Genomic DNA, 14,139 nt, shown 5'->3' on the forward strand with positions numbered 1-14,139 from the left:
TAAATTCAATCTTAACTAAGAACAGAAATAAATTAAATGTGGAGTTTCGAGGGGATTTAAGATTAAAATTGACCAATTTTGAACCCAATATAACGAACCTTGCAGAAAAAAAAAAACCAGGCACACCCATGTCATTGATTAAGAAGCAATAAATCCGTAGTTACTTTACTTATTATTTCTACTTACTTATAATTACTTATTATTTCATAAATATTAAGGTATTTATATTTCAACATTAATATATTTTTCATAAAACTATTGTTACACAATGTACTATTACTTTAATAAATGTTTAAAATCATAAAATAAATGTACAAACACAGTATCTAATAGTTTTATTTTAATTAACAGAAAATTACTTTTATGGGGGTCGATGGAGATTTAAAAAAATAATATAGGGGTCGATGATCAAAAAAGTTTGGCGACTCATGCTTTAGACTATTAAAAGCCAACTATATTGTTCATTTTTTCCTGTGGCAACCCTAGGCTGAGGAGGTTCTCTTAAAATCATGCCAATAAAACTATTGCAGGGCCAATAAGCTATTCAATGTAATAACTATTTCATTATATATTAGTAACTGTTTGTTTTGTTATTGTATTAATAAATAAATCAGAAAATTCAACCTCAGTTCATTATGAGGAGGATTGAATAATCCTCAACATTCTAGTAACAAATCCATCTGTATGGAAACATATGCCGTAAAAGAGCATAATTGTTGGTAAGAATCATGATGAGAAGAATATTTATATTGAATATTTCTTTTAGTTCTTCTCCATACACATCCGTTGGGTGTCTTTCGAAAGATGTAAATTCTCGTCCGCATTCCATGTATGAATGGCCTTCTGTTAATTCTCAGAATTCTATGTAAGTAAAAAAATGCCTTTTCTTTCTAGTTCTATATTTCAGTTGCATAGTTTAAAAGAAATTGTTTTCAATGGTTATTGTTAGTTATAACAAATTTGTGTGAAATTATATTAATGATTGTGTAGGAAAGAACCTTTCGCAGTAAAAATGGCTTCTTATCTTTCATTTTAAAACTTCCGTGTGATGTTAGCACAGAAAAGTCAGAAAAAATTTCTTTCCGATACCTTTAAAAAATCTTTCCGCAAACCTAATAAATTATTAATTGTGGAATTGGTTTCTAACAGATCTATACTGAGATTCTTTTTATCAATTCCTACTATTAGTTCCCACTCTCCCTATTATCTTGTTTGAATTTTCAATCGTTAATAAAATATTTTTTATTCATCCACTTAAAGTTCAAATACATTTTTTTTAAACTTGTAGTGGATGACACTTGATGTTAATACAATTTTTTCAAATGTTAATTCATTAATTAAATTTAATTAATTATTTTGAGTTTTATATGGGAGAAAAAATTAAATTATTTAATTAAAAGTAACTAAAATTTAATTTTTCTTTATTGACCTAAATAGGAATTAAATTTTATTTTTTTATATTGTTTGATTTAATAAAGACTGGCTCCTCATCCCTTATCTGATTATCTATGGTATTGTTCTAGAGCAGGGGTTTCCAACTGGCAGCCCGGGGGCCGCATAAGGCCCGCAAAGCCTTTTTTTGTGGCCCGCGAACTAAAATATATTACTTGTCATTTTTTTTAGCGGGCAATTTTCGTAAAAAAATCTATATGGGTTTAAAATACTTTTCACGTTAATAAAAACCTAATTTCTTCGTTTCTGTGAAATTTAACATACCAACGGCGCAAAGAAATTTTTCAGGTTTTGCATCCAAGAAAATATTTATTCGAACACAAAAATAATCGTGTATGTTGCTCTTTTTTATTTCATTTTTATTATTTTTTTCGTATTTTGTGAATATAATCTATGCATGTGCGTATCAGAAATTTTCTTGAAGAAATTCTCCGATTTATCTTTTAGAAACCACTCATTTTGTACGAAAATATTTAAACACACATTTTTAAATTTAATATGTAAATATCTATTCTCTGGTGGTTGCAGCAGGCAAACCTCAATTTTCTCATTGAATATTTTGTGTGTTACTATGTAAGTTTTAATAAAATTAGATATCTGTTGCACATTAATTGTTTAATACATAGGTGCTCACTTGAAAGTTATTGTAGCCCGAATTTTTATTATTTATTTAATATTTTTGAAAATATTATTAATAACAATTAAATATTTTTAAAATTCTACTTCTTATTTTAATTTGTAAATCAATACTTTTGTTTTGTACAACTTTATAAAACTCTGGCAGTAATATTTAATGTTCCTTCAAACTTTAAAGAGTTCTACAAAAAATTTTGATAAAGTTGCGGCCCGCCATTTGATTTGTGTTTTTAATTGTGGCCCCCAGCCTCATGTAAGTTGGAAACCCCTGTTCTAGAGTATACTTATGAATTATAGAAGATCATTCCTTGCAATGAAATATTTTGTCTATAGGTGTACAGTTTTGATTTTGATTATTAGGAAGAACTAATAACTTTCAAAAACTCAACAGTTATATTAATATGTTACCGATTATATTATTATGTACCCAGTATTCCGAATTGCAATGTATATCATTCCAATACATCTTGTTTCTTACAAAATATAATATTTAAAAATTTGAAGGGAGAAAAAGAATTTTTTATGAAATGAAAAATTGCATTACAATAATGTGTTTAGAATTTCATATTTATCAGAAAAATCAATCTGTTTGATTTCTGAAACTGTTTTAAAATTATGATGTTTCCAGTTATTTTTCTTGCTTCCAAACTACCAATTTTCCAATTAACCCATTTGCCACCAATTAAATAAGCAAAAAAATTTTTAAAAATTATTGTACCATACCTGCCAAGCCACCTGTTTTTTAACAAAGACTCCTGTATTTTACAACTATCTCCTGCTTACTCCTATATTGTCAAATTTCTCCGCATTTGTTGAAGAAATTAAAAAAACAAAATTGTGATAAAATATTCACTGATGGCCAAAACACTTCTCTTATTCCTCAATAGATGGTGCTATTACCAGTATGTTGAATGTCAATAGTTTAAATCAAGAATGTGATGGCTCAGGGAATAAATGATGCTCCTTCCAATGAGGTGAACCGGGTTCGAATCCCAGTGATGACTGGTTAATACGAATTCCGCATCCAGCTTGCACCGACCACTGTGTTGACGTAAAATATCCTCAGTGGTAGATGGATCACAAGTTAAGAGTCTCCTTGACGTCAGGCTAACCGTGGGTGGTTTTCCTCTTCATGGCTATTTAATTCCATCAAAAAGTCATACACAAAGGCAGATTTCTCCCAATACTTGATCCAGGAGTTCCCTTGTCTTCTGGATTAGGTTCTTCAAAATTACGAGGCTACAGAGTTGAACACCAGTAGTTGTAAACCCCAAATTGGGTTGACTGTTCAACGTCGATTATAAAATAAAATAGTTTAAGAAATTATGAAAATGGTTTGAAATTTTTTTTTCTTCTGTATATTAGGACTTATATACATATTTTTTACATCGCTGAATGTAAGTGCTTATAGTATTTCCAATTTTGAATTTCTCTTTTTGACTCACATGATTATGTATGATGTATCAAATTGTTACTCGCAGCTTAAAAAATTTCTCAATTGAAATTTTATTTCTCCTATGTTTACAGGTATGTTTTACCACAGTCTAAATTTATTTTGAATTTAGTTTTTAGTTATTGCCCTTGGACCTTCCATTCACGATGTACAAAGTTGATCTTTAGTTCAAAATATCCCACAATTTTAGTTTATTCAAAGTCCATTCCTGAAAAAATCGGAAAAGTTTACTACTTTTTAATGTAAAAATTTATTTCCTGTTAATACTAAATTAAAGTTTTATTAATGAGGTAAAATTAAGCCCAATTTAGATAGCAGAATTTGAATGCTATCTATTTGTGTAGTATATCAACCTTTACAAAAATGCAATTCCGATTCCCTAGTATATAAGACATGTTGACTCGATTCTATGTTGGAGTGCCTTTTTATAGATGAAGGTTGACATTATCAATTACTGCTATACCCACATTGGTGACTTTCGTACGAGATGTGAACACGCCAACTTGACAATAACACCCACTTCGATGTGAACACACTTACTTTGATGAATGGTTCTCTTTTAGCAGTTCACTTGCTTCTTGTTCAGACTACGACATGATCCACCTCCTCGCACTGTTGCTACTCAGTCTCGATCAAACATAATGTACAATGTATACACTCGACTGCTAAAGATGACACAGACGTGACCACAACCGTGATCTTAATACAGCTCTCCCGGCTTTTCACAAAACAGCAATGAATCAACTAGTGGTATCTATGCATTGAATTCTATCTCAGCCAAAATTCTGGTGGGAGAGTACTGTAGTGCATCTACCACTACAAAAATACAATTCCAATTCACTAGTTTATAAGACATGTTAACTCGATTCTATGTTGGGCTACCTTTTCATAGATGAATGTCAACATTGTCGATAACTTTACTCCCCATAATTTGAACTGTAATAACAAGCTTCAACTTTGTTGGAAACTTGAATTAACTATCATATATACTAAATTAATAATGTCCTGACATTAAAATCTGCGAATTGTTCTGTTTTTTGTAATAATTCATGGTTCACTAAACCATGATTTATTACAAAAAAATTTGCAAAGTTACCCATTTCCTATGCAGAGACTAAATCTGCTTGCACATATTTATACCAGTAACGTGTTTAACAATTACAATTGTCAGCTTAACAATTACAATTATCAGTTCCTGACATTATTTTTGTAGAAATGTGACATATTCGCCTATATCTGATATAGTAACAGGCAACCTCCATCTATTAAAATATATGAAACTCTAAATGCTGATAAAATCTGAAATTTGATGTTTTCGATGAAAATGGCAATTACTTGGTATGCAGACAACAAATAACTCAAGTGTGTGAAAAGGAGACATTGCTTCCAAGCAGAATTTCATTATTCAAAATATCAATTAGTTATTCTTAATACCCTAAGGGATACTGTTCTACTATTGTATAAGCTCCTATATGCCTTGAAATATTGATATTTTTAATTTATTAGAAATTATGAACTGATGAAACGTCTTTTTTTAGATTTAGTCCAGGATCTTTGTCTGGAGGTAATAGCAGCACAGAAAATGTTAACAGACAGCAAGCATTAAAGTTTGTATATTTTTAACTGTGGTCTTTGAAATGCAAATTAAACATACACATAAACAAGAATATTAATAAAGTCCATACAAACTTTCTATTACTTTTTAAATAAAATATATGTCCCATGAAAAATATTTATCAAGTATTTGAAAACAGTGAATTGGGCATTCTATACATTGCACAGTGCACAAAATTAAAAACGGACCACAATTAATAACTTCTGATCTAATGATTGGATCTTCATGTTCTGGGACTCATTCGTAATGGTTTGAGAGGGTGATATTAAATATGCTAATTAATTAGTATGGATGATATTTTAAGTTATGAAATCAGACACAAAAACGTATTTTCTTTGAAAGTACGTTTGAAAGTAGCCGCATTCTGAGAAATATAGTCCTAATAGTTAGGTCAGGAGAGCGCTTCAAAGTTAACACCCCTTAATGCTAATTTTATTTTTTGCATATTCTACCATATCTCTAAGACTTTTTAAACAAATTGAAAAATGTTTGCACACAATTATAAAATTCATTCATCCAAAGATTATAAAATTTATTTATCCATGCAAAAATTAACTTTAAATAAATAATTATAATTTTTTTTAATTATTTTACTTAAAAGTAGTCAAAAAAATTTTGAATTGTAAGCTATGCAATTCTTTGCATCATTTTAAAGAATATAATGTTGTATGGCAAAATACAAAATTTTAGTGATATCAGTCAAATAGTTCCAGAGAAATTGAATTTTTATAATATGACTTCTTTGAAGTTTGATTCCATTAGAACTTTTTGGCTGATTTCACTCAAATTTTGTATTTTGCTGTCAAAAGTAATATACTTTAAAAGGATATAAAGAATTGTATACCTTACAGTTCAAAATATTTTTGACTATTATTAAATAAAGCAATGAAAAAGTATATAGATTTATTAAAATTATTTTTTCCCTGTAGTTATTTTTTGGAGGAATGAGCTTTATAATTGTGTGCAAACAATTTTCAATTTGCTTATAAAGTTTTCGAGATATGACGCAATGCACAAAAAGTAACGTTAACATTAAGCGGTCTAACCTTTGGTTTGCTTTCCTGACCAAACGGTAGGGGGCCAAGTATCCCAGATTGCAGCTGTCCTATATGTTTTGGGGGTCAGAAATACGAATTCGTCAAAAAAAGGTATGTTTATTCAGAGAAAGTACCTTTTTTTTTGTCTGATTTCGTAACTTAAAATATCACCTGCACTAGTTAATTAGCATGTTTGAAATAACTCCCTTAAACCATTAAGAATGAGTCCTAGAACATGAAGGTCCTTTTTTATTTTGTGCACTGCACATCTTATGTATCTTCATAAGTATTAAAATATGGTACTATTAAATTACCTACTCCTTCATATTTACCATACAAAACTTTATTTATGCAGGATTTTTTTTTAGAAATGTCTAATCTGGTATGCTTGAGTTTAATCTGGGTATCTTAATCTTATATTTACATCTTATAATATAAATGGATGCAGAAACAGCTTTCACAGAAATTCATCATTACAGAAAATTCTTTACTATAACTATTCCAATTAGAATCTCGCAATTATTATCTATTAGTCTATAACAATTTTTAGCACATTAATGTAGTGTTAAATGCATTGTTATTATTTATTTTAAATGATATTTTAAGTGTGTTTGTGATGTTTAATTGAGTATGAAATAAAAGCTTCCTAAATATTTTCTAAAAAAAATATATATTAAAAATCTGGCATAAATTTTTATATATTTAAATTTAATGAATTGATTTTTTATTTAATTTTTTAAGTAACCGATCTTTTCTTTAAACTTGATTAATAAATTTTTTATAAAAAATTTCCATTGATAAAAATTTTTTATTATGATTCCAGTTATAATCCATATTCGTTACTATCTTGTTCCAATTCATCGCCTGGCCGACAAACAACAGAAACTAAAAATGATTACCTGAAGATGTCTCCAAGCTCTGGTAAGTTTTAGACACTATTTTAAATATTATTCCTTTATTATCTGTTTTCATTCAATGTCTGTATTCATTTGTAATAAGATCTATTTGTTTAATTTAGACTAAAAAGTAATTTTTTATTGAATATATTATCTTAAAATTTTACATTCTTCATTAAAAAAAAATTGTTTTTAAATTGGATCACATTAATCTTTCATGTTAATAAAATATAAATCATTGGTTTCAAATTGGATCACATTAATCTTTCATGTAAATAAAATATAAAACATTGATTTCACATGTTACTGCGACAATGGCACCACCCCTTCCAACAAACTCCAGTTCAGATAAGTTGATAGTATAATAACATTAAGCAAAACATTAATGTTCTCCAGAAATTGAGATAAATAACGAAAAATAGTGACTCATAATGAGCAACCGTTTGGTCCATTAAGCAGCCCTATAGGGGAAATATAGCCATATAGGGGAATCATAAAATTGCCTTTATGTATGAGGATAGAGTGTAGGTAAAATGTACGGTTGCTCATAATTTTCACTGGTATGTAAATGAAGCCATACAGTCTTTCATAGATCAAAATTAATCTAAAACATAATATTTCATTACAAAATGAAAAAATTATTTATATTTATGTCAAACAATTGCACTTGAAATCAGAATCATTTCTTGTGTCGCTTATGTTATTGTTTCTGTAGAGAGTTGGTTGAGGCAAGCGTGTTCAGATCACGTCTGTGACCCATGTGGGGCTAGGCTACAAACACTGTCAAACTTCATCTATGAAAAGGTACCCCAACATAGAATTGAGTTAGCATGTCTTATATACTAGTGAATTGGAATTGTATTTTTGTAGTGGTAGATACACTACAGTATTCCCCCACCAGAATTATGGCTGTGATAGAATTCTGTGAAGGGATACTACTGGTTGATTTTCCGTTTTGTGAGAAGCCGGGGTATTAAGATTACCGTACTCTTGAATACTGATTGTGAGAGCTGTATTAGGCTCACGGTCTAGGTCGCTCTTGTGTTGCCCTTAGCAGTTGAGTGCATATGTTGTATTGCACACCAATGTAATGTGGGGAGAGTCACATCGACCATGTCAACATTCATCTGTGAAAAGGTAGCCCAACATAGAATTGAGTTAACATGTCTTAGATACTAGTGAATTGGAATTGTATTTTTGTAGTGGTAGATGCACTACAGTTTCATTTCCAATTTCTCGGTATGAAATATAATTGCTAGTAATTCATGGAACTTAACCTTTTAACTAAAATCAGAATAACCATCTCAAATGTTTTATTTCTGTTCCTTTTTTCGTTGCGCCTTTTTTTCTTTGTTTTTATTAAACCTTTAGGAGTTGATTTACTTTTTTTTAGTTATTCCTCAAACAAGGTCTCCCGACAAATGAATATGTGAGACACGTGTGTCAAAAATAGTATCCATCACTAATCTTCAATTTTGTCAATAACTAACTTATTTTAATTTTAAAAAGCTGTTTTTTTTTTTAAATGTTTGGAAATTAATTGTTTTGTCAAAACAAAGAAACAGAAACAAATGGAGAGCACAATAATTTTTTCTTTTGAAGATTTGAATTAAATTTTTTTCTAAATATGTTTAATTTCATGTTCATATTTTGTTTTTCATATTTTCATTTGCCTATTGTTCATCGATTGCAAACATTGCTGTCATACAAAAATTTTTGTTAAAAAAATAACAAGGTTATTAAAAGTTATCTAAATTGAAACTAATTCTTTTTTTTTTTAAAATTAATTTAATCAAATTATTTAAAATTCCTGTAATTATGTTTATTAATATTTTCAACTTACATTGCATAACATATTCTGATTTTGTAATTTCATTAAAATTTAGCGGAGCTTAATCAGTATTTAATAATTGGTACCACTCAGCCTTTCCCCATCCCTAGAAAAATACATAATTTTCATCAAAGATTGTGGTGCGTTTTATCAGTACATAACAGTAAAAATAGCGAAAAAAGTATTGCTATAGCGTTGAATAAGTTGCAATTGAATTGTGTTTTAGCTTGTATTGTAAAATGAATGTTATTTATTTTTAGAAAAATCAAATCCGTTTGATTACATATCAATGAAGAAATCTAGTAACTCATCACTTACACCTTCTGATTACGTTGATATGAAGGCTTCTCATAAATCAGGTAATTTCTGTACTGTATAACATACAATGCCTCAAAATTAAAATTGTTTTTAGGAAGTGGTTAAAGGTGCTTTTTTCATTGGAAGTTTTTAAGAAGTGCTTAATATTTAATTTTCAAAAATGAGATTTTTTTTTTTTTTACCATATAGATTTTTATTGAACATTTTCACAATTCATTCAACCACAACCCATTTCGGCATATCGTCGTTAAGTGCCAAACATTTTACATGATTGATGAAATATTTGCGAATCCGCATATATGTCTACAGAGATGGGTCTGGTGAGATTATCATACGCAACTCTGCTGCATTTTGCAAGATATTCTCAATTTCAGGCTTCTTTTTCCACCCTCTGAAATCAAACCAAAAAATCTTTAATTTTTTTTATGGCCGCTAATATAATCTGGAAAAAAATACTTTGTCAGAAAGTAGTTATTATATCATGATCATGTAAAGTCTTTTATTATTTCGCATTTTGTTCATGTGTCTAGTGCTTAAATTTTTTTGAGTGCTTAAGTACTTGAAAAGTGCTTATTTTTTGTTGAAAGATTTGGCTACGCACCCTGAAAATGTCGTATCAGAAATTTTAAAAATCTCTTCATAAATGGACAAGAAAATAACTTTATTACTGCAAGATTAATTTAAATGCAATACTAATTAGTCATACTGAAGGTGTTAATAATTTTCATGTGCAGAACAGATTTAACTACTTATTCACATCAAATTTATCACTAATCCATAGTTTTTCTCAGTCTGACCCAAAAAGACTGTTTCAAATTTTTTCAGTTAGACCTGTCGTGTTTTTTTTTTGTTTTTTTTTTTACCCCTTTCACAGACTTTCTTGATTTCTTATTATGATTCTTTTTGAGGAGCAAAGTACAAGTTTCGAAGGAAAATAACAGTTACATTGTAGTAGATAATGACAATTCACAATACATTGTCATAAAAAAAAAACTCATTTTTATGAGTGATTGAGAATCTAGTTGTTGTTGAATCTCTTAATTATGGAATTGTGCTTTCTTTAAATTATGCAAATCTTCTGATGCTGTTTTTTTACAATCAATTAAGCAGTTTATCGCTTATTTAGCCGCTATTTGGAAAAAAAAGCATCCAGGTCTTTAATTATTGAAAAAAAAAATATCATTGTTAGAAAATATTTAAAAAGTGCAGTGTTTATTTTTTTAAAAAAATACAACTTAAACTTTTTTCAATTAAACTTTCTCAAATTAAACTTTTTAATATTTTATTTTTATTCAAAGATAGGTTTATCGCTCTTTAATGTATTCCTTTTTTTTAAAACTAAAAATTGATAGTAATGAACTAAATCTAAAGATTATGGGAGGGGAATCAGGAGTTTCATGTCTTATGGCGTCAGCTGTTTCTAAGTTTTCAATCCATCAAAGTTTTTTTTTATTTTTCTGCTTATAAAGATTTTTATAAACACTTTACGTTATGACATAGTCTGCAACAGGTTAATTTATGCCACATTCCTTCCCCCTTTCTGTGCAAGTGCTTTATGCAAAAATACAATTTAGAGTTGATAACTAATCAAAAGATGCAAGAATTACGCAATACCAATTGTAAAACCTTAATGTTATGAAACATCCCGATATATTGAAACATTGCGATATTAGAGTAACGATACATTGAGAAGTATGGGTACTTTAAAATAGATGCTGTAGGAATGTTCAAAAGTAATTGCTATAAATATCATTTGCAGGAGGATCCTTAAAGAAGAATACTTACATGACCATGGCTCATGGTGGAGCTTCAGATGAAGAACCTGTCATCATGCAAGCAGGCTACATGGATATGTCGCCCTCCAATTCCCTTCCTAACAGTAAGAATTCTTTAATTGGGCTTTGAGTCTCTTTTACAGCCTTTTTTTTTCAAGTGTATTCAGCTCTTTTTCTTCTGTCAACTCTATCATGAAAATCCCCCATAACTGTCTCCCTTCACTAGAATATATATATATTTTAATTTACACCCTCCATCATCTTCTCAGACATAAGACGTCTTGCAGTCCAATACAATAGTGAACTAGCTCCGGAAGGTGAGAGGGCTTGAAAGTCGTCACATCAACCAGTGTTTTCATCTCAGAAAAAAAATGGGTGAGAATTTCTCACCCTTTCTCAAAAACAGGGTGAGATTTCAAAAAAGTTAAGTGAGATTTCTANGAAAGAGGTTCCGTGGTTCGGAAGGATGGTGTTCTGTTGTTCTTAAAGGTTCTGAACAATACTGGTAAATAGGGAAGCTAGATAATGGGGCAGATGTTGAAAATAATAAAAGATCCAGGAAGAAAAGTGAAGCGGATTTTATTCTAAATGGCGCAAAAGAGAATTTTTTTTCAAAATGCGAGAAATTCGCGAATTTTGAAATTTTTTTATAGAATGCGCGAATTTCTCGCGGTAATCATTTTTTAATGCGAGAATATTAAAAAATATGCGAGATTCTCGCGCTATAGTGAAAACACTGCATCAACGAATGTCAAAAAGAGAGGGGTAATCAAATAGATGCTCCCCAGTCATAGGCGAAGTGTTGCAGAGCACACAAAGAGGTGAATTTTAAATAGATGGGCCTGCAAGTAGTCATGTCCAGTAATTATTCTAAGACAAGCAACTCCCTCGGCCCTGAGAAGTAGGGGAAAGAGGAGAGCGCTGCTGGCCACCAAGAAGGCTAGCCCAGGATTTTCACTATAATATAGAGAAATGCAAATAAAATCATAAATACAGCATAACATGGTGACTGCTATTGTGTACAGTTCTATCTTTCAGCTAATCTTGCATATTTAAACTCCTTGCTCTTCTTCAGATAAATGTAGGTTCCAAGATCAGAAGTGACTGTATTCCAGGTGTACCCTGGAATACAGTCGTGTCATCCTTCCAGGTCCAAAAACTCGAAACGGGTGATTTGTCCACGAATTTCGCGAAATTCTGAGTTTTTTTCAAGACCATTGATTTGCGATCTTCCAAAACTTATAATCCAACGAAATTTTCACTGCAATCTAAAATTTTGAACAAGAGTGAAGAAGACTTAAAGGAAGAATTAAAGAGCTCCGGAATCTAAAATTTGATTTTTGAGAATTTCGCTAAATTAGCGAGGCGTTTACATGTATGTGATTCTTCCGCCAATTAGATTTTTCTTCTTCAGATTTTTGCTGTTTTTTAATATTTGAAACTACACTGAATAGCAATAACTACCTAATAGTAATAGGAGATTTTATTGCTCTTATTAATTTAATTGTTGGTGACGCGCCATCGCCTTCCTCACTGGCAAGCTAATGGCCTTCCCACGATATTTTTTTTGTAGATCAGTACCATTATCTTTGAACTAAACTTGGGGGTCATTCCTTAATTATGTATTTACTTGTGAGTTCCCAGAGTAGTCCAGAATCCCAAAACTTCAACATCTCAAAATTTCCATCTCCCTTTTATTCATTAAATTTAAGAATTATTGAGAATATTTAGTGTAATATTTTTACCTAAGGAACTATCCACCAATCGCATAAAGTTTTTGTAAACTTTTATTTTACTTTATTGTTTTTATTTTGCTTATTACATTTTATTAATTATTGTATTATAACTTTTAAAATTTTTAGTACTCTTAAGTTGTTTTATAAGATAACTCAATATTATGCAGCAAAAAATGTTAAGTTTAGTTATGTAAAAAATTCAGATTTGTCATTCCAAAGTTTTTTTTTTTGACATGATGGTTAAAACTAAGGTTAAATGATGATAAAACCGTCAATTGTCATAATTTGCTAACCCAGCCTAATTATGATATTTTTTTAAAGTGCTTAAAAATATTTTTGAGTGCTTGAAAAGTATTTAAAATGTACTTATTTTTTGTTGAAAACTTGACTACGCACCCTGAATGAAAAGTTCATAATAATTTAAAAAGGAATTTTACTTTAAAGTAAAATCTAATTTAAAATACTAAAAAAATTTATTAGTATATTAATAAAAAAATAATATATGTAGTTGCGTAAAGAATTAGATTTTGAGATATGTTAAAATTCAATTAAATAGTTGGTAAAATAGTTCTGAAAAACACGTGCTGACAGGTATTAAAAAAAATTATTTTAAGATCAAGACAATGTATAAAATGTTGAGGAATTTTAAAATACTTAAAAATGTTGACTATGTATTCGTATTAATAATTATAAAATATATATTGAAGAAATTGATAAATATATTATTCCAAATCTATGCATACGTTTGTATTAATATTGTGTCAATTATAGAAAAAAATAATATTTGAAAAAGCTGATGGATAATCACATTCTCTCACTCTACATTTGTTGAATAAACTGTTTTTTATTAAATAAAATGTTTTATTCAAATTTCTTTACTAAATGATAAATAAATTTTTAGACGACTAAAAAAGAAATATTGTATTTTATGATTTAAAAAAAAAAAAGAATTAGCAATCAATTATTAGCGAAAAAATTATGAAATAAATTTTACGCTACACGCACGAAGTTAAGTTCCTCGTTAATTAACCTCATTTAAATATTAATCACCCCAGTTAAATATTTCTTCATTGTCGCCAAATTATTTTTTTTAATATAATTTATTTAAATTTTTCTTGGCTTCTACTAAATAACAGTTGGAACCTTAGATTTTTCAATAGAAAAATATATAAATTAATATGGTGTAAAAAGATTTATACTTCATATTTGAAATTTTTTTTAGCTGCAATTAAATTAAGTAGAATTATCTTTGGATAAACGGATTTTATGAGTGGGTGCAATTTTTTTTAATTGCTTTATTTGTTTTAAAAATATGCCAAGAAATAAAAAAGGGTAATTAACATTAAGGGGTCCCCGAGTATTGGAATGCTCTCCTAACCAAAATATGGGG

The 14,139-nt window shown here is 29.2% G+C and overlaps 1 protein-coding gene across 2 annotated transcripts in view; it reads left to right on the plus strand.

Moving 5' to 3' along the window:
• LOC107438950 (insulin receptor substrate 1) overlaps positions 1-14,139 on the plus strand; it is a 48,665-nt gene that overhangs the window by 13,758 nt on the left and 20,768 nt on the right. For both annotated transcript variants that reach the window (XM_016051385.4, XM_016051378.4), the window contains exons 7-11: positions 767-865; positions 5,080-5,148; positions 7,017-7,114; positions 9,181-9,279; positions 10,998-11,117. In XM_016051385.4, the coding sequence (XP_015906871.1) occupies positions 767-865; positions 5,080-5,148; positions 7,017-7,114; positions 9,181-9,279; positions 10,998-11,117 (485 nt within the window). The remainder of the gene's footprint in view (positions 1-766; positions 866-5,079; positions 5,149-7,016; positions 7,115-9,180; positions 9,280-10,997; positions 11,118-14,139) is intronic.

Source organism: Parasteatoda tepidariorum, chromosome 3 (assembly GCF_043381705.1).
Source record: "Parasteatoda tepidariorum isolate YZ-2023 chromosome 3, CAS_Ptep_4.0, whole genome shotgun sequence".
NCBI classification, from domain to species: Eukaryota; Metazoa; Arthropoda; class Arachnida; order Araneae; family Theridiidae; genus Parasteatoda; species Parasteatoda tepidariorum.